We start from the raw sequence: 20,460 nt of genomic DNA on the forward strand, positions 1-20,460 counted from the left end.
ATTTTTAGGAAACTCCATTAGCTTTCACAATGTTAGCTTATAAACAGCTGTTTGTAAGCTAGCCAGCCTTGAGCTGTCCAGATTCTCTTCTTCTCCACCTTTTGCAAGTCTCCAGACGCATACATAAGATGCGATTACGGTAGGTGGAACATGATGACCATCTTGGCCATTGTAGTCAAGATGGCGGAGCAACATAGTAGCTGCCACAAACCGGTGTTAACTCCTGTGTATTTTTAATGGATGAATTCAAAGTTATGACAATGCATACATTTGTTGGAACAATTACTGTACATTTATGAGAATAACATTCTTTGACTCTATTAAATAATTTTTTTTTTAAAAAACAACTGTCTGTACTTTTAAGATGCGCATAAAAATTCCATGTTTAAAAGAACAGACATAAAAATGGGAAAATATGAAGATAGTTGTAGCACTTCTCAAATCACTGGTTAACATATGAATGTTGTGCAGGTGAAATTATGTTCCACTTACAGAAAAGACAGAAAAGAATTGAATGAATGTAACTTAATAACTAACTATTCTTTAGACCAGTGTGTCAAACGTAAGAACAAGCCTAACAAAGAGCTTAATCTGTACGACTGCGTGGCTGGTGCATTTCTCTATGATGACAGTGAAATGACTGAACATGGAAAAAATTAGTCAGAGCGTTGAAGACGCATTTATTTTCTCAAGACTTCATTAGCTTTTCGTCATCAATTTTTCTGAATGGGTGGTTCATCAAATGTGAACGTTTCCACAATATAAATCTTGAGACTAAAAGAAAAATGATCCAATACTTTTGCGTCCCACTTTTGAGATCAAGTGGCCCGTGAACTAAAATGATTCTGCTGCTTTAAACACTGACTACTTTGGATTCAGTTCAAGTCTGGTTTTGATTCATGCTCGGAAACCAAGAGAGAATTTTCAGCCTACTTTTATGGAGCTTGTCATCAAAATAGACATAGGAGAGCAATATTTCTGCAACACACACATAAGGTAATGATCTACACATGCACACATTGCTCCTCAGCAATAAAGTAAAGGGTGGAGATCACTGCAGGTAATAATTAGACAAAATCATTGAGAGCAGTCAGTGTGAAAGTGAAGGCAGATTATGTTGTCATTGTGAAATTTCAGCTTCAAACACCAGCTGTTTGACGAGGATCGCGTTTTCAGCGTGGAGGAAAACAAAAAAGCAAAAGCAGCGAGCGTGACTGAAGTGCAGAAACTTGTGTCGAGATCACCACAAAAAAAAGTCAGAACACGTTTCGGTGTTTTTGACCTATGAGTCACATTTCCTTGTGATGAAATAAAAACCAGCTGAATATGAAGAACAACAGGATGTGGGGGATGGCAAGGGCAATCAGCCAGTCATACGGACCAATAATGATGAAACCCGCCAATTTGAATTAAAGGAAGCTGAAGACAACATGCAGCGAGTGACATAAAGAACATTTTGTCTGCTGCGCAGGGTGAAATCTTCTTAAATTGTGTGTATGTGTGCGTGTGTGTGTGCAGAAAGCAGAACTGTGAGTGAGACATTAAGAAGTTTCTAATCCTCAAAAACTTTGACTTCACCTTAGAAAACCACAATCTCCACCCTTTCCTTGAAACCACACTGTTACGCTTCAGAATTTCACCACCCTTGTTGGCCCGTGCGACCCTTTGATTTGCAGGCTGGTTTGTCAGTTTACTGACAATGTCGGCAGTCGCACAGCAAACAGAGGTTTATGGGTGACACCCAGGCTGGAGGTTTGTTTGAGGGCACCTTTGATCGGCTTTGCAGAAAAGGAAAGACAGTCACAGGAAGGGTGGCGAGGTTTTAAGGGCAATTCTACAGAGCGCTGGCATGCTTTTTCATCTCATGTCAAGTCTTTACATATCTTCATCAGTCTTTGGCCATATTTGAATTAATTAAACTGATTTAACAGGAACATTGCTTCACACCATCAAGGGTCCACATTTAGTCATTTGACTAAATCCAAACCAAAGTAATGAAAGGTCATCAAACAGCATCCACCATCAGAGAGTCACACACTGTATACGTAAAGTATAGGTAGTGAGTCTGTGAAGTGAGTGCCTTAAACATGCATTCAGAATTTCCCTTTGTTGCAAAAAGAAGTCCAACAATCTAGCAAGCTGTGGGAAAGCAGCCCTGGGCTCGCTTGAGCCATGTCCCCAGGAGACACTTTCCTCAAAGTTTACAGACTCGATTGCTGTTTTCAAGTCTTCCTGAATGGAAAATGTTGTTTATTTTATTCTCTGTTGTGCCCAGAAGGTACCCTTTAGGGTATGTCTTTATAATATACACTGTTTTCACTATGGAAATATGGGATTCCTCCACTATACAGGGAGTGAGACCTCTATTGTGGGAGGGAAAAAAAGGAAAACATACACATAAGATATTGTTTCTGTTTATGTTGTATACAGTTTAGAGTTTACATTCATTCAACTCTTTTGAAAGCCGTCAGATAAACAAAGCACACCTTTGAGAACAAGCCACTCGGTAATGCAGCATTCATTCGTGGAAATCAGTTTAAGTGTCCCACTGTTGCTTTGCTGAATTCTTGAATCTCCTAATTGGATGAGTCTAATTGTAAAACCTGGCTCAGTTTACTTTTTGAGGACCTGCCAAGGACTCATCTACATTTTAAAAACGACTATTGAGGTGGAGAAGGGAAGCTTGTATTGAAAGGATCTCGCAAGTGTTGCATTATGTATGCCTCGTGTAAAGGTGTGAGGCCTCTCAAATCTAAGCAGCTGGCCTGGTAATTGCAAAAAAAAAAGGTGAAAGATACCATAGACTCACGGACCAGTATGTGTAAAGACTGTGGAAGCTAAATAGTCGTTTATTAAGCTGTGTAGTGTTTGCTCTTTAGTGCTGCTGTCAGTAATTTTTTAGAGGATTTAGGAGAGACTTGAAGCAGCTTCAGTTGCACAATTCAACCAACAGACATTAGTTTCGGCAATTTGCCACTGGCTGTAAATAAGTTAGACTTCACTCACTGGAATGCAAACAAAGCCTTGCCCTTTCGTTCCCACAGCCACATGGACATTGGGAAACTGTCTGATTTCAAACTTTGGTGAGGTGCCAGCAGGCTTGTGCTTTTACAACCTCTCCTCCCTTCATGTCACGTGTTTTCAGCACGTGGTGACTGTGATATTTTCCCTCCACTCCTTGTCCTGTAACAGGACAGTTAACCTCATGTCAGGACACGTCAAGCTGCCAGGTACTGCCTTCACAGAGAGGAATGTGTTTGTATGCGTGGACACGTGCTGGAAAGGAGAGGCCACTCCCACGGCCAACTCGAGAGGGAAAATTTGAAAAAACAGGAAGCAGCCTGTGGAAAGAAATCCTTCACCGTGCACAGCAGGCATGCTAAACAAAACGGCAGACGGGCTATTCTTAGAGATCAAATGTGGAAAACTGGCTTTGGGTGAACTCAGGCTGAAAGCTGAAGGAAGTTTAGGTCCAGGATGTGTACAAATAATGTGTATATCCCGGAATATGAATAAAGTTTCTCTAAACTGGTCTATCAGTTCTTTCAGTTAGTTTTTGCCAGAAAGCAGTGAAAAAAAAATTACAAAAACAAATGTTGTTTAGAGGCTCTAATGTGATTCGTGCAGCCATCAGAGAGCATTTCCTACATTATAAATCACTTTATTAATCAGAAACAAATCACTGTTCCGCTTGGAATGAAATTTCAATATCACAACTTGGTCAATATTAATATACAAAATCAGCATCTTTCTTTAATGTAGTTTTGTGTATTTAAGACTAAAGTTAATCCTGAGACGAGAAGAGGAAATAAGAATAGTGGCCCTGTTGACACATAGCATGTATATCAATGAATAAGATGTGAGATACACACATGCTAAACTGACTTCACTTTGAACTGGTCATTGATTTTCAACACTAATCAGAAAAATAGTCGGGGGGGGGGAGAGACTCCCTCTGGGCAACCAATTAATTATTAATCATTGACAGGAAACCTGCTGCCTTTTCAAAGAAAGCATTCAATTAGCAGGGTAATAAACTGACTACACTCACGTATAAAGTATATTCAAATGCATCAAAGGCTAAAAATTGCATAAAAGTATTGATCTATTGAGCCTTTTGTACATTTTTAAATCTAGGCCTTATTAAAGACCGAGATCGATATATCTATGAACTGATAGTCCTAATTTTAAGTATGAATTTTAGTATTCGTACCTCACCAAAGCAGCTCAACTCCTTAGTAGGACATACATACTGAACATTGAGACTTTCTTATAGAACAACTGGTTTCAGCTAATAGACGTGGCAATCATGAAGCCAGTGGGCACTTTTAGTCCCTTAAACTCTGCACGAGTGGTTGTGGCCATTAGAGCTCAACACTTTCGATCTTTGATGGTCTTGCCAAAACCATAAAGGTTTAAAGTTTGTCAAGCTCAACTAAAGCCTGATTTTATTAAATAATTCTGACAAACCATTTTTAAAGAATTTTAAGTTTATTTTAAAAAGTATTATTCATTCACAAACTACTTGCAAAGAAATATAATTTTAAAATCCTGCGTGATAAAACTCAGAAAGAAGAGGCTGCTATTCATCTCATTTCAACACACATCAGATCTTTATTTCAGCAGCTCCCCCGCAAGCCTGGACCAAAATACCAAAAGCACCCTGCTCATTATAAACCAACATTATTAGCTCGGCAGAGGGTTAGACAGTTCTCTCTGGATTTTAAAAGGTGTCAAAGCGAAACAAAAGACTTCTTATAAGACAGAAAAAGAAAAAAAAAAAAAAATCTGTCCACACTTGCTGACCTGCAGCATCAGAGAAATCTCACTGCAAAGTAAACAGGTAGCTTTGTTTGCTTTGGTATCTTCTGACTGAGGAAAATAATTATTGCAACAGATGTGGGTGGAGGTGATGGGGCAAAGCTCTGCATTGATCTTGTGCTTTCACATGTTATCATTAAGTATCCAATTTGCATTTTGGAATGCCTGGAGAAATGCACACTCCAAAGAATACTCAAATCATTCTTTAAAAACAAAGTGTGTGTGTGTGTGTATGTATATATAAAAATCTTGGGGACAGGGACACCTCTCCAATTCAACTTTTTTTTTTCTTTAATTAAGTGCTGATATAATGTAGTACATGACATTAAAAGAAAAAATCCAGTGGGGGGACTGAAAGACAAAGTCCTGGCAGTGTGGTCTGTTTGTATATTGCAATATGGCATTGATTCATATCACTAATGCCAGCTTATATTTAAAAAAAAAAAAAAAAGGAAAAGGAAAGGTAAAAAAAACAGGCAGTAGGTCCTAGTGGTTTGTTTTGTTAAAACATACAAATTGTTTCAAATCACCTTTATAAAATCTGTTCACTGCACTGCTGATTTCTTCAAGGATCCATCATTCCACATCCTTCTCTCTTTAACTCGCATAAATAACTAAATTGGCTATAAATGAAACTTTGTAGGAAATTTAAAAATCCCTTTTTCTGCTGGCGCAATCACAGAAGGCATTTCTCCTTGGTTAGAGTGAGGCGTTAGACACATGAGGAGGTTGCACTGAGTCCGTTTCATGGAGAGGCAGTGTGTTTTAGCGGGAGGTTGGGAAGATGAGGACGTGCTCACAGCTTCTTCAGTCGTCCGTACATCTCCCTCTTACTGCGCTCTCCGGCCCAGGTGCGACTCTTGAGGCGGCACTTCCTCAGGTCCTCCTTGAAATCCTCATGGTGCATGGGTCGGTAAGACTGAGGTTCACATTGTGCCTGCACAAGAGAACGAGATGAGGATTCAGAGGACTGAACAGCTGAGATTCATGTGGGTCTGTGATAACTGATATGCTAAAACATGAGCACGCAGTTCTTTGGACTAAAACCGAAGCATTATGCTCCAGATACACAAGGCCTCACCAGCACTTATATTTCACACCTTGAGAATCAAATCAAACCCAACCTGAAAATGAGGGAAGAAGTCCTTGTAGCCGCCCTTGAGGATGTAGAGCTCGGGGTAGTGAAGTTTGGGATACTCGTTCATGGCGCGGTCTTGCTCTCTGACGAAACGGCACATTCGGGGGCCGCGCTCCGAGGAGAACTCGCAGTGGAAGATGATGACGATTCGTTTGTCTGGGCTGGATGGGACAATCGGGTTCTTGAGGAGGAAGTCCTTCACCTGGTCCTCCTGGTGTAGGTTTAGCGCTCCCTGGAACAAAAACAAATACCTTTAGAGCTCAGGGATGGATCACCTACAGAGAAGTCTTTAATTAAGCAGTTTTTACATCATTACCCCCCCCACAGTTGTTACTGAAAACATCTATCACCGATTTTCACATCGTTCTGTGTGATTTTCCAACACAAATTAGGAAACACTCGAGTTTTATGTATACTGCAATGTCTGTCACTGACTCACCTTGATATGTCCTCCTTCAAACTCATAAGGATAGCGGCAGTCAATGACGATGACTTGTTCAACTACATGATCAAACTGGCCAGTGAGAGCTGCCACCATCTAAAGACCACACAGAACATACTTTTAATGTTTTCAAAAGGAGCAGTGATTACTGTGAAGGGACTGAGCGCTTTGACACAGTGCGTCTACTCACCATGTCTGAGGTAATGTATTTGAGGTCTTGGTGTTTTCCATGCACTGTGGGTAGAACGAAAGGCTAAAAGACGAAAGAGGATTCGTTATTCCACTTTTTCAAGCAACTAACTAACAAGCACACAGAAGAGTTTTCATTCTCCCTTACCTTGGTGAAATCGCCTATTAGCTCATTAGAACCAGCCTCACTGTCCAACAGCTTTTCAATCTCTGCCTGGCAGAACGACTTGGACCTCTGGAGCAGTGAGCAGCCCTGGAAAGAGAGGAGAGGGACACTTACCGAGGTAGCCAAGGAGAAAATGAAGCGATTTAAGATAAGCTTCAAAGCCTGGAACAATAGCCAGTAAGCCTCAGTGGATGTTTCAGAAGCTGGGTGACAGATGGTCAGTGGAGATTTTTTAAATCACGCCTACAGATCATTGCTGTCTGTTCAGAACAGCAGCTCCATGTTATCACTGGTTTTAAATGTTTCAATCAGAAAAGGACTTGAGCTCGACAGCACGTTTTTGTAACACAAGACAGTTTTTATTAATCTTGCACCGTGTGGCTTAGACCTGAGCAATGCTGTAAGACCAATCTCAGCATGCATGCACTTCATTCCGTTTTCATTTAAAAGACAATGCTGCTACTTCCTCCCATTCACCTCAGCTCCTCATGTTATTGGCCAACATGTTAAAATGATCAAGTCATCCAACTAACTTGCATCAACTATCAAAACAACAAAAGTGATGCATGTTGTCCAAGGCAGTATGGCCTTACCATTCTTGGGGATTCTGGGTTTTGTTCCAGGGTGGTTACTTGCGTTCCTGCAAGGCTACGCCGCCTCTTCACCCTGATGGGTGTATTTTCATCTCCGGGGCGGTCAGCGCGCTTCACAGAGAGACGGGAAACAGGACTGGGCATCGAAGGAGAGCGAAACAGGCTTCGTGGTCTGCACCGAATCACAGGCTAAAGAAATGCGAGAATAAGTACATTTTTAAATTCAACCCACATTTTGCGTGAGGTGCTACAACTTGTGACAGCAAAGCATCAAAATTTATTCTGGGTGATTGCATCAAAATATATCAGGACTATTCTTTATACTATGCTGTGACATATTGTGTTTGTTGTAAAATGGTTGTCAAGATGGATAAGTCATCTGTGGCTACTGAGAAAAGCAGGCACACACTTTACATACTGCACCTAAAGTACGCACACTTACAGAGTCTTCTCCTATACTGTCAGCCACCAGTGGGGCAGTGAGTAAGCTGGCCATGCCCATCGGTACCCCAGAGTCATTCTGCAAACAACAAATGGGTGCCGTTAAAAATCAAGTCTGACAAAAAGGAATTGCAGAAAAAAAATGAATCCATAAAAACATGAATGGCAGGGACTCACCTCCATGTTGTCATCAAGTACATCCAAAAAGCCATCGTCTTCATCATCATTTGAGGAGGTGAGGGAGGAACTTCTCAGAAACATGGGGCTGGAGTCATGAAAGTCAAGCTGCTGCACCGGAGGAGGTGAAGAAAGCTTTACATAAAAATGAAAAAAAAAAACGTCAGTCAGCATCTTTCGAGAAGCAGATCACCCCTTTTTAACTTGCAGACAGATTCTTCACATACCATGAGGGCTGGTGCGGAGCTGGGACGGCAGGCAAAGGCATCCTTAGACTGCCCGTTGTTAAAGGATCGCCCACGACACCGCGAAGCAGGTTTGGTGGGTTTCTTGAATTCAAAGCTTTCCTGAAAGAAAAAAAACAACAACAAGGCATTTTAAACAAGGAATGCCAACACAGACGTGACAGATTAATAAAAGCACCTGCTAATGACACTAATAATTTTCACTTACATAAAATGCAAATATCCCATTTTTAACCCAAATGATGAAATGCCGTCTCCACAGTAATAAAAGCTCATTTAGCATCGCCTTAGTTCTAAGGCAGTGAGACTTAAGTAAATGATTTTGGTCCAACTGACCTCTGGCATGTTCTCCTTATTCTCATGCTGAGAGGTGGATACTTGGGAAGGTTGCTGACCAAATACTCCATAGCGGTTTGGATCATTTTGCTGCCCCTTCAGAGCTGGACTGAAGGCCATGAGCTGGAGCTGAGTGGGGGAATAAAAGGGAATCAGTTAGCAACGCGTTTAGGCTTAACCTCCACTGTATGGTTTGTTTGAGTTGTGTTTATGTGTACTGTCAACTCCTCTTTAAAAATTAAGATTAAATCCTATTCAAGCGCCAAAATCACAACTACAACAGGACATTATCTGTTATCTCTGGGGATAACAGATAATATGTGTACGCATAACACACAAGCTGTAAAATACTTACGGGCAATGAGTTGATTCTTCGAATTGGCATTCTCCTATAATCAACAGATGGCAGAGAAAAGAATTGCAGTCAATAAAATAAGGAGATAAGATTTTTTTGGCTTGAAAATTAAACTGCTCTGCAATGTTGTTTTTAAGGGGGGGGAGAGAGATAATACCAGGTACAAAACTTACTCATTGACAACTCTGCTTGACTCTCGAATGGCTTTTTCAAATCTGTAACAGAAAGAAGAGCAAGGAATGCTTCAGAAATTACAAAACTAATATATTCTTGCAAGAAGATCTGCTAAGAAAAGAGACTAGGAAGGCCTCAACTGTCAGTCGAAACATTGCATACTCATAAACTACAAAGAGTCTGGGACTCTATTGAGACACCGAGAGGAACGGTTGGACATGAGGAAGTTGGGTGAATGCATGGAGGCAAGACGTACTCTTTGCATTGGGAGTACGGCCCACCTGTATGCTAAATAAGTGGGCCTGAGAGCTCAGGGGGTGGGAGGGAGGTCAGGTGAAGGGATGCGGAAATCAGCTAATCTACCATATGCCTGCTGGAGCCGAAGCTGCAAAGCCCCCTTTCTGCAAGAGCTCTTTTGTTTGTCGAGGGGGGAGCGTGTCCCATTCAGTGCAGACCACAAGAAGGGAGGGCAGCTGTTCTCTGGGGGTGCCCTGATTTCAATAGCTGATGCAGAGAAACTCCAGCCCTCAATTCCCTATTGAAACAAGGCTGCAGTAGAAGAGTGTGCCAAAGCTCAGAGGGGGTGGGTTATCAAACCAGAGCACGCACGCCACATCCTCCCCCCCATCATGGAAAACTCCTAGCAACCTAACAGCTGTAAAAGGAGGTGAATGAAGTCTTGAGCACCAACTGCTGCAAAAGAACTCACATCAGACCTCGGCAGATGTCTGCAGGGCAGACTCACCCAACTGAGAATAAGGAAAAGGGCCACCCAAGATTAGGCAGCTGAGGGTATGCTAACAAACTGATCAAGATAATAACGCTGAGCACAAGTGCAACAGTATTTTCAGTGAGCAGCACTAGGGTTTCCAACTGATTTTACAGAGCATATTGTCCCAGTTGTATTACTTCCCACCTACAAAATTGCAATATTTAACTATTAAGTTAAGTCCATAATATGTCACACTACATTGATTTAGAAAGTAAAGCTCACATGGTGTATCAGCTAATCTGCTTTGTCTAAGAAAAAGGAGCGAGGTCATCGTCTTAAAGTCAACGGCAGAAATATTAATCCCTCAGATGGGAAATGGTGCTTAGCGCTGCTGAACCCTAGCACTGGGGTGGGGGTGGAGGGTCGGGTGAAGGGGCAAAAGGGTAAGGAGACGCACTGCTCAAAGGCTGATAACAATAGTCAGAAGGAGGATAGTTTAACTTACGTGTCTTCCACTTCGATGGCATCTAGTGGGCTGGGGAGATCCATGCCCAGGCCTGAAGGAAGAGATATGTGTCACTAATAGATGATACTGACCTGCCACATGTATACACACATTTCTCATATTGCAGTGCATAGGTGAGCTGTCTGGTGGAGTAAGGACTTTACATTAGAAGACTGGAATTACAAATAAATAATAAATAAATAAATAAATAAATAAATAAATAAATAAAAGACTATACTTGATACATTTGAGTCGTAACTGAGTCGTAAATTACAATACATAAAATATTACTGCAGCTAAAATAAATAATACAATACTACATTCCGCATAACCGTATCGAATCTTGTGACTTGAAATCAAATTCAGTCCATGAACATTTGGCCTTATAGCATAAATTAGCACAAACAATAGCTTTAACGGGGTCTCACCAGCATCAGATGAGACGTCAGAGGCGAAGGAGGGAACCTTCTCGAGGGGTGCATGCTTTCTCCTTTTCGGGGTATCACATTGGCTGCACGACAAAGAAAGAAACAGAAAATTTTCCTTAATGTCAAGACTGAAACGTATTGTGCATTGCAAAGAACCGATCAAAAGGAATAAACAGATGACAGGGTAGTTAGTGGTTTGAAAAACGGGAACTGCAGTTACATGAAAATAATTAACAAATAAAAACTTAGTAGTACCTTCCGAGTCCAGCTAAATTGTTCATGTCCATAGCCAAATTGGTAACAGGAGACAGCACAGCCGTGGGCCCAGGGGAAAACAGATTCCTGCAGTGCGAGGTCTTAGTGCTGTGCTCAGGCAGAGAGAGCAAGGAAAGCTCGGGGATCCGGTCGGGCCTGTTCGTCTTAACAGGACTAATCCTGCTAAAAAAAGATTCCATGTTGCTTTTTTCGCTGTCAAATCTGTGCAAAAGTCACGCGGGGGTACTACTGTATGATAGATTTGGTTTGAATTTCGAGTCGGAGAAAGCAAGACAGTCAAAGTTTCGAGCTAACCCGGAAGCTAAGCAGCTAGCTAGGAACAATTGAGATTACATTTCCAAAAATACGAAGCAAAACACCGGCCGTAAGTTAGACGGTGGTTCCGTGAGGTGTAAAACCTAGATTTGGTCTTTCCAAATCACTAAAGTCACATAGCTGTTGTTTATGCCAGAGAGTTACAGCATAAGGGACCTCCTCTCTGACAACCCCTGATTTGTGAGGAAAGGACTGAAGCTGCTCGTATTTATGTTCAAAATAGAAGCTCAGAAGCGGCAATATTTGAACCAATCAGCGACGTTGTTACATCTGGAAAACCAATCAGAGCGCGAAAGGCGTCTCCGCTGTTGTCCTCTCACCGGATGAGGGAAAAAAGGAGGAGGATATGACACAATATTCATCTTTTTTCTTCCTCGCAATTCTTTTGTTCTGAGAAGAAATTTGAATTTTTTTATTTTTTATTATGTATTTACCGGGACTATACACTCAGAAAAACATGTCTTCAGATTACTTTATTAGTTTTTCAATTTGTGGAGTAAGATTTACTTAACTGTAAATGATGGATTTGATAGGGAACTTTGAATATTTCGAACAACAATGGACAGTCTTGCAAACAAAATGCCCGTTTTTACAAACCTGTACTCAAATCGACGATTAAGGGCATCAATAATAATCTAACCTCAAGTACAAACTGAAACAAAACGTTCTCCCTCATATTTTCATGAATATTTTTAGTGAAGGCAGAAATATCAAAGTACTTTTTAAGTGAAAGACACAAAGTAAAAAAGCATGATTTTATGTACAAAGCATTATCAACATTAGGTTTAAAACATGAAACCAATTGCAGAAATTACAAAAATGCTTCAAGTGGGTGTTTTTGGTTGTGTGTGTAACAAACTTGTCAAATACAGAAAACAGATATCCATTGTTGTTCAAAAGGCAGTGAAGAAGAATTGAAAAGCAAATGGAAAAACAAATTATAAGTACAGTACTTCAATAATAATTAAGCATAAAAGGCCCAAATATGTTACATAAATCTTACAGATGAACCGCAGGTTGTTCCTTAAGAGGACTGAGCTGCACAAAAATTTGGTAAATCCCATTGTAACACTGATTGTGTACATGCTTAATGGCAGAGTGAGTCAGTCAAAGAAATCAGCTTCTCGCAGGGCGAACATGTATTAAGAACACCACGTTCTTTCTCTTGTGCTTTTCTTTCTGAAATCATGTTAAATGCATGAAGCATTTTATTGATTAGATGAGAAAATAGAACTCATGTTCTAATGAATGCTCCTTGTTGATTGTGAATGCTGTGGCGTGATATGGGAGTTGTTAGGACTTCAACTAAGTGTTTTAAAATTCATCTTATTTGAAATTAAACATCAGAACCTGGCTCCTAAAATTACAACTAAATGTTTTAGAAAGCATCTCAAATAGAATGAACCCATTTTCACGCTGCTGGACAATAGAGTTTACCACGCATATGTTTCAATTTAAAGCATGGACTTTTGACTGTACAATGTAATGATATTATAAACTGCAAAAAATGTAAATGGTTCATGATTTCTGTATTTGTACAGCAGGTTATTACGTAGGTTCTGGTTCTAGCTGGTTTCAGCACAGACTTTTTATTTCCTTTTATGCTTATCCCAATCTCCTATGTGCAGTGGGCTAACAGTCATAAAGTTTGTACATGCTCGCTGTTGACTGATATGCCATATATTGAACTGAAAGGCACACACCTTCCTGCAACTAGTTCAACCAGACAATTGAAGTTGTCCAACCGACAAAACCAGACAGATGTTCGTAAAACCACATCGGTATTCTGCCTGAGGTTAATGTCAGGCTTTGTTTTTTGCTTTCATCCATCTCTGCGTGATTCATTTCGAAACTTCTTCCACCAGCAGTCCAGGTTTCCCACATTTTGATTGCATTCACAAAGCTAAGGGCGCAGTGGTGTATAGTTGAAAATCTGATATCTTATCACTCATTTTAACATGACAACAGTGATTTAGTATTTCAGTGAGAAGATCCTCGGCTAACATTTTCAGCAAAGTCGGTGTGTTGACCCTGTGACCTTCTGGTTTTAATCGCTGTTCACTGGACTTCGCTCAGCTAAAGTATCCTTGTAACTGCCATCTCAAATGTAAATGAACTTTCTTTGGAAAGGTGTGAGCACAGCGATACGACCCAAGGCTCCACACCCCGCAAGTGAAAAAGGGAGACAAAAGGTGGGAGAGGGAAGGTGAATCATCCCAAATGAACCCCCTTCAAAACTACTGCTCCCACTTGATAGTGCTAGTGCACTCACACCACAACCTCAGCTGCACAAACATGCAAATAAGACTGAGATCACTGAGAATCATTCTACTGAAAACAAGACTCTATCCGGTTGTTCAGTGATGACGCGACGAATCCTACTTCCGGGTCTAAAGTAGTCTGCGTTTAATATGGCTTTTGTGTTGTTAACATGTTTAATGTTATGTATTTTCTTCTATTTGATCTCAAAAAGCTCCTAAAACAGTCAGTGATCCCTGTTGACCTCCCTCGGCTTTTATTACCACTAATCATTTATTTAAGCTCAGTTTTAAAACCTTAGGATGTAACTACAGCACAGCCCATGCAGCAGTATATGAATGACTAACCTCGTATTGTGGATGGATTATCTCAGTTGTTCTCCTGGCTGAAGTTTGGTCCTTTTACAGCATCCTGCCATGCGATTACATTTGTTCCTGACCACCGAGAACACTCACGTTAACTTTTATCGAGTGGAAAAAAAGTTAGCTTGTGTATATTATGCTAACATAGCTGTGTCGCTAGCGGTCACGTAGCACATCATTATATACCAGCTAGCCCAACTTCAGTAACCCTACAAACGTCACTGCTGTTTAGTTTTCTGTCTTCATTTATGTTGGAAGTGATAACAGAGCTGTACGTTTGAATTTGTTTCCAAAACCCCGCAGTCAGGACATGCTATATTGTATTTAGATAGAAGCTAGCGAGCTAACTTCTAACTCCGTTAAATCTCATAAATTCCGTTTTCATGGATGCCTGGATGTTAAACTCAATTGTTACACCTGGTAGAGCAGAACGCTGATCATTTTATTAAGGATGAAAGACTTTAGACAGTTTTTCAACTCTCAGTAATGCCATAGTGATCGCTTGATATATGGACCTGCAGCGGAGTTTAGGCCCAGACACGGCGTCAGACTGAACAATCGGATACCATTCAAGTAATCCGATACCATAAACATGTTGATTTTTTGGATTTATGAGAATTCATTTTCCTTCACACTTTAAAGAAACAATGCTGACATCAGTTTATGTATTTGTTGTTACTTTAAATAAGTGAATTGTAACCAAATACAGAATAATTGCAACATGTGTTACATGTGTTACATGTTGCAATTGCAAAAGAAGCAAACGTAGAAGGGTAGAATTGGCCAGAAGTATTACGTTTTCCCAGAGTTAGCTATGATTGCACTTTCTGAGCTTCTGATCATGCCAGGCTACAGTTTATTCATAATTGCAAAGATACACATCCACATACACAAACATTTGCAAAACCTCCGACTCGTTCGCCAAAATCACTCAAATGCCTCAAAACCGTTCTTATCTATTTCAAAACCACACAACAATTTCAGATCACATGCACACACACAGTCAAAATAACAACACTACTGAGCATTCAGTATTCAAACCAATCTCTGAGCCAAATTTTCTGTCTTTTGTTTTTACCACTTTTACTTAGTTAGATAAAGTTTGTAAATCTCATTTAGCCTTTTTGCTTATCTCTAAATATGTTCACATGTCATTAAACACAACTGCAACACATCTGCGCTGTAGTTGTGTTTAACTTCTGCCTATTGCGATACCCATTACACATCACAAGTGAATTGGTGTGCAAAATGTGTGTCAGAGAGTGATAAAGACTACTATGTTTTCTTTATTGTCTTTGGTTTTGTGCTCCATCCAATTTGCTGCAAATCACCTACACTTATGATTGCAGTACACCAAGTCAATACAGCTTTAAATATCACTGCAAGGGCAATGGCATTATGCAAAGCATGCTGCTGTGGAGTTTTTGCACCATAATGTACAAAGTGAATCAGCAGACTCTTGAAATTTGCTTGACAACTGTAATCCATCACAGTCAGCTTATGTCAAAAAAGCATCTTTATTATCAAGACTCAGCAAACACAACGTTGAACTCAAACTTTTCTACAGTTCTACACCGACGGGCTGACTAGGAGGGTCTCACTGCGCCATAATTATAGATAAGACCCAAACAAATAAACAGTAAAATGATGATCCAGGGAGCTTTTAAAACGTTACAGTGATTATCTCGGTATACTGTTGTAAACTGTTGTAAAGCCCCTGTGCTACTTGGGGGAAAAAACTAAAATCACAGTCTGTAAGTTTTAGTCTATAGCAACAAGTTGTTTGACACGGAGCTGTACTCAGTTTTATCTAACGTTTTATATACATTAATAACAGTTAAAGGCACATTTTGCTTCTTGTTCATTTCTGTCAGATCAGTTAGCAGGCTGTTATCTGTGGGCAGCTGTTTGTGTTACTGTGGAATCCTGCAAGTGTGAGTTCATCAGTGCTTTTCCACCAATTGTCCCCCGACTAAATCATCTGCGCTCTTTTCAACCCCCTCTGCAGCTGTGTAACTACAAGGGAGCTGAGACACAGAGAGAAAGAGACACACACACGCACACACACCTTGTAGTCTCATAGGTGTGAAACTGGACTTTCAAGGTGGTCTTTGTGAGTAACTTCTGAATTTGACTACCGAAGGTCATGGAGTTTGACAGATCTCTTGCCAAAGGCACCGGGGAGTTTAGACTTGTCACTGTGTGAAACTGCAGAGGGTGCATTTCGGTTATAAAAACGTGACCCACAAGTGTATCACAGATACTCCCAGCAAAATGAAAGCAACGCAACAGCACCCGTGGATCACTGAAACATTTCTATTATTACAGGAAGTGAGTTTAAAGGAAGTATCTTTAAATTATATGGAATATTTGGGAGCACCTAGTTATGTTTAACTATTAATTTAGGGGCTTTTACAACTAGCCGACAACCTCAGCAGAAGTTAAGAGCTGATAAAAGCTGGAGCTGTTGATTGGACACTTAGGTACGCATTTGAATTTGTCTTATCTGGAAATGAATCCTGGAAGGAGCATTTACATTCACACTAGTTCAAACAGGCCATTAGCACAGTGGCAGAGCACTCAGACTGTCATGTGGACAGAGGAGACAGTTTACCACCTCAGGCTGATGACACCAGAGGGTAATTAACATGGCAGACTGCTCACAAAACAACGTCTCTTGTAGCTGCTAATAATGATCTCTCTGTAGGTTGAACAGCACTGCTGTAGCTATGGCTTTGTTCCTTTACAAAGAAAGAATTAAACAATCAAATTAACTAAATTTATAGGCATGTTTTCTCACTGTTGTTGCAGTCCTCCATGAGTCATTTGAGCTATCTTCGCAGCTTCAATCAATGCAACAGAGATTAACCTGTAAATGCAAACTAATATAAGCCCTGTGTTTCCTAATAGGACAATTAAAATGTGCTGTGTGATAAAGAAATCTCAGCAGTGTTAAAAAAAAAGTGGTACTATGAAAGAAATGCTGCAGTAAGTTAACATTTAACTGCTCCATATATTGTTCTTCTTTTCATTTGACCATTTTATTATGCTTATTTTCTTGCTTTCTCAGAGTTATTACATTTTAAACCTGAACAACCTGCTAATCGATTAGCTTATTTAGCTTTGCTTGAAGATGAAAAGGAGAGGGTAAAACAGCTAGCCTAGTCTGGCTCTCTGCAAAGCTTTAAAAAATGCATTCAATCCAGATTTATGACACAGATTCACAACATTTCTTCAAGATGGAGCAGCTTCTCCACCTAAAACACAACTTGTGGTATTTATAGCTGCACAAAGACATAGTTTGAGGGTTTGTTGTTGTTTCATTTGATAAACCCAGGCTAGCTGTTTCAACCTGCTTTCTATCCTTATGCTAAGCTAAGCAGCAGTTACTGGGTAGCTTCATGGCAGTAGTATAACATTTTCCCATCTATAAAATACAGTAGGCAAAACACCATATTCCTTATTGTGTTTCTTAACGTTCCCTATCACAGGATTTCTGGTTTCTCACCAGTGGACTTTTCGCATAAGTGATAAGCATTTGCAAAGTAAGATGCATTTATGTTGCCAAAACACTTTCTTGTCATGGAAGCAAATTACGTGAGGTACTGTGCTGAAGTGTCTGTTGCTGTAAAATCCAATTTTAATAGACATTATGTAGAGGTGTTTTGGACTTGCACATTATATTGTTATATTTATATTAAACCTTTTAGGTCATTTTATAGTGATGAGATCATTTTGTGAGCAGAAATCCTGCGGTAGTCAAGACCCTTGAAAGCTTTAACTCGTCCTATGTATGTTTACAGCCCTCCGCTCTACAGAGGAATGAAGGCTTCATATGCATGGACACAGTCAGGCAGCTATGTTACCCCCATCCTCCTCCCTGGTGTCCTGCCTGGTGTCCATCCATACCATTGTTTTGGCGCATTGTCTCTACTAGTGTCAGTATGTATAGGTAGCCTTTCACTCGTAGATACCCCAGCTCCCTCCACATTTACCCACACCCCTAGGCGCGGGCCAATGCAACAGCAGTCAATATCAGCTCTTGGAGAAGGCTGACAGATGGACACGGGGGGAAAGAGCTCCAGTCTTTGGCCGGAAGTTCTGGAGGGAAAGACAGACAAAAGGCAAGGAGGGGGCAAAGATGGGAGGCTGCAGCGGGCGATTGAAGGGGTTAATGAAAGGGAGGAGGAGGAGATAGAGGTTAATAGAGTGAAATGACATCCTGATAAAGCTCAGTGTATTCTGTTAATACACAATATTAAAGCGAGAGAAAGCAGACATTTTTTAAAAAGGAGATATTATTACACATCTTCAGCTCCATTTTTGCTTGAAAGGTGCATATAAATGAAGTCAGTCCTTATTATTATTATTATCATCATTATTTGAGAGTAGGAAGGAAATGAGCCTTTTCTTAAGCAGCTGGAGCAACACAGTGTTAGTCTGCTCTTTTATGATTATAAAAATACAAAACAGAGCGGTTTAAAAATAGAAAAGAATAACAAACACAAGGTAAAAACACCACACCACTAACTGTTACAAAAGATATGAGCAGATCTATAGATTTGAAGCTACAAAAATAAAGCAATTAAAAAATGAAGGATCTCAAATATGTCTGAAAGTTTCTGAAAAGGATTTCAGAAACAAAGATGGAAGGACGTTTTACAAGATTGTGTACATTCATGTTTGTTTAGATGTTACATCTTGTTTTGTTTTCTGGTTTATGGTATTCATACCTGCATGTGTATGCATGGTTAACACTTTATTCCTGATTTATAATGGGTAGTTCCACATGTTTTCTACCATCTTTTTTAACCCCTTCCTGACCAGTGTTGGTCAAGTTACTTGAAAAAAGTAATCAGTAACTAATTACTGATTACTTTCCCAAAAAAGTAATCCTGTTACTTTACTGATTACTTATTTTCAAAAGTAATTAATTACTTAGTTACTTTTTAAAAACACGATTTACAACCTGAAGAGGTGATAAAGCGATAGATCTTTCAGCCCAATTCTACTTTTTCTGCATAATCCATCATACAAAATGTAATCAAATAGAAAAATCTCTTTTTTTTAACTTGATTTATCAGTTTTAATCTTTTAACTTTATGCATCAAGCAAAAATTTAATTATATGCAACATTCTCTGACTTGAATAAATTAGTTTAACATTTAAACCTATTTTCTGCACATTCCAGCACATAAAATAAAATATTTTTTGTGTTTACACTCAGTCTTTCAAATAGATGCAAGTAAAACACAGCAGAAAATAAATAAAGTCAAAGACTCAGCGGTCCTGTTGCTCTATTTTCACCTGTAAAGCAGGAGTGCGGTAGGCGGAGGTTTACCCTGGTGCAGGTGTGCTGCGGTCAGTTGAAGAATCCGCGAGTTTCTCTGTGAGTTTCCCATTACGTCGTTGCCCACTCGGTGCTTGCTTGGAAGTTTAGGGGTATTTTTTCGCTGTAAAAAGAAGTTTTCTTCCCACGCACAACGGACACTAATGTTTTTGTCACTTTTTATGGAAGTAAGGTCAGTACTTCCACGCTTTAAACGCTGCACGCTCATACTCTCTCCACACTCAATATGTGATCCATTGTTGATCTGCAGACAGCTGTTGTCACTAACGGCGCACTTGCTTATGTCACTGTCGTGAGACATTCTCGCGAAAAATCACGGTTTTAGTAACGCAGTAACGCAGCGTTCCTACGGGAAAGTAACGGTAATCTAATTACCGATTTTGCAATAGTAATCCCTTACTTTACTCGTTACTTGAAAAAAGTAATCAGATTACAGTAACGCGTTACCCATCTCTGTTCCTGACACAACACCTAAGCGATCGCCTCCTCCTCAGTTTGAACCAGCGATCTTTCACTTGTTAGGTTATTTACTTTTATTTTTACCTTTGGTTTATGTTATTTGTATATGGCACATATACCACACCATAGATATGGTATCTGTGTTATATGTTTATTGTTTAGTGTAAATAACAGAATCCATAAGGCAAAGAAGAAGAAATGTAGCCTTTAATAAATACAATCTTAGCTGCATTTAAATGTAAAAACAACAAAGATAAAGAAAAGTAATACAGAAATGTATAGTTATAGAATAAAACAAACTGCTTTTAAGCCGAGCAAACGAGTGAGGCAAAGTTCATCATGTTGCGTTGAGCAGGCTGTTAAGTCAGGCTCCACACTGTGAGGAAAAAAAAATGACTTCAGTGGGAGAATTTGTGAGTGAATACCCTTGGCTGTTTACAGTTTCTGCTGAGCAGATCTTTATCTATGCAGCAGCTGGGGAAATGGATTTAGATACCATCATAGTGTTTTACAGGGACACCTCAGAACAAACTCCACATACTGGTGACATTTAAGTATCTCCTGCTTTTAGCATTTTTAATTATTGTATTCTTCAAAATTGCTATTGCTATTGCTATTGACGCGTTTATTATAAGCAGATAAAACCGTGTATGTAGGTCATCAGTAAGAGATGGATTTAAAACTTTTAAACTAAATGTGTTTATAACGCATCGTTTG

At 39.8% G+C, this 20,460-nt stretch overlaps 1 protein-coding gene across 2 annotated transcripts; it reads right to left on the bottom strand.

Annotated features, from left to right (window-relative positions):
* Window positions 1-4,591: 4,591 nt before the first annotated feature.
* On the bottom strand, window positions 4,592-11,543 carry cdc25b (cell division cycle 25B). 2 transcript variants are annotated; one of them, XM_085441925.1, is made up of 15 exons: window positions 10,978-11,543; window positions 10,723-10,805; window positions 10,295-10,346; window positions 9,077-9,118; window positions 8,904-8,937; window positions 8,549-8,677; window positions 8,195-8,314; window positions 7,968-8,102; window positions 7,786-7,869; window positions 7,350-7,538; window positions 6,739-6,843; window positions 6,592-6,654; window positions 6,399-6,497; window positions 5,946-6,191; window positions 4,592-5,758 (listed from the first exon to the last, which is right to left on the bottom strand). In XM_085441925.1, the coding sequence occupies exons 1-15, from the start codon at window positions 11,175-11,177 to the stop codon at window positions 5,618-5,620; spliced, it is 1,722 nt and encodes a 573-aa protein (XP_085298051.1). In that variant the 5' UTR covers window positions 11,178-11,543; the 3' UTR covers window positions 4,592-5,617. The 2 variants fall into 2 exon arrangements, with proteins under 2 accessions (XP_085298051.1, XP_085298052.1); XM_085441926.1 differs by having other exon boundaries at window positions 7,792-7,869; window positions 10,978-11,542.
* Window positions 11,544-20,460: the final 8,917 nt, after the last annotated feature.

Source organism: Copadichromis virginalis, linkage group LG19, assembly GCF_057382275.1.
Source record: "Copadichromis virginalis isolate Kocher_CV1m ecotype Utaka linkage group LG19, C_Virginalis_male_GT1.1, whole genome shotgun sequence".
NCBI lineage: Eukaryota > Metazoa > Chordata > Actinopteri > Cichliformes > Cichlidae > Copadichromis > Copadichromis virginalis.

What these genes read in the sequence shown, in the direction of transcription:
- cdc25b (XM_085441925.1), bottom strand. Translation starts at nt 11,177, where the DNA reads ATGGAATCTTTTTTTAGCAGGATTAGTCCTGTTAAGACGAACAGGCCC. An exon ending in TAATAGGCGATTTCACCAAG is followed by an intron (nt 6,655 to 6,738) that starts GTAAGGGAGAAT and finishes TTCGTCTTTTAG; the next exon opens with CCTTTCGTTCTACCCACAGT. An exon ending in AATACATTACCTCAGACATG is followed by an intron (nt 6,498 to 6,591) that starts GTGAGTAGACGC and finishes TGTGGTCTTTAG; the next exon opens with ATGGTGGCAGCTCTCACTGG.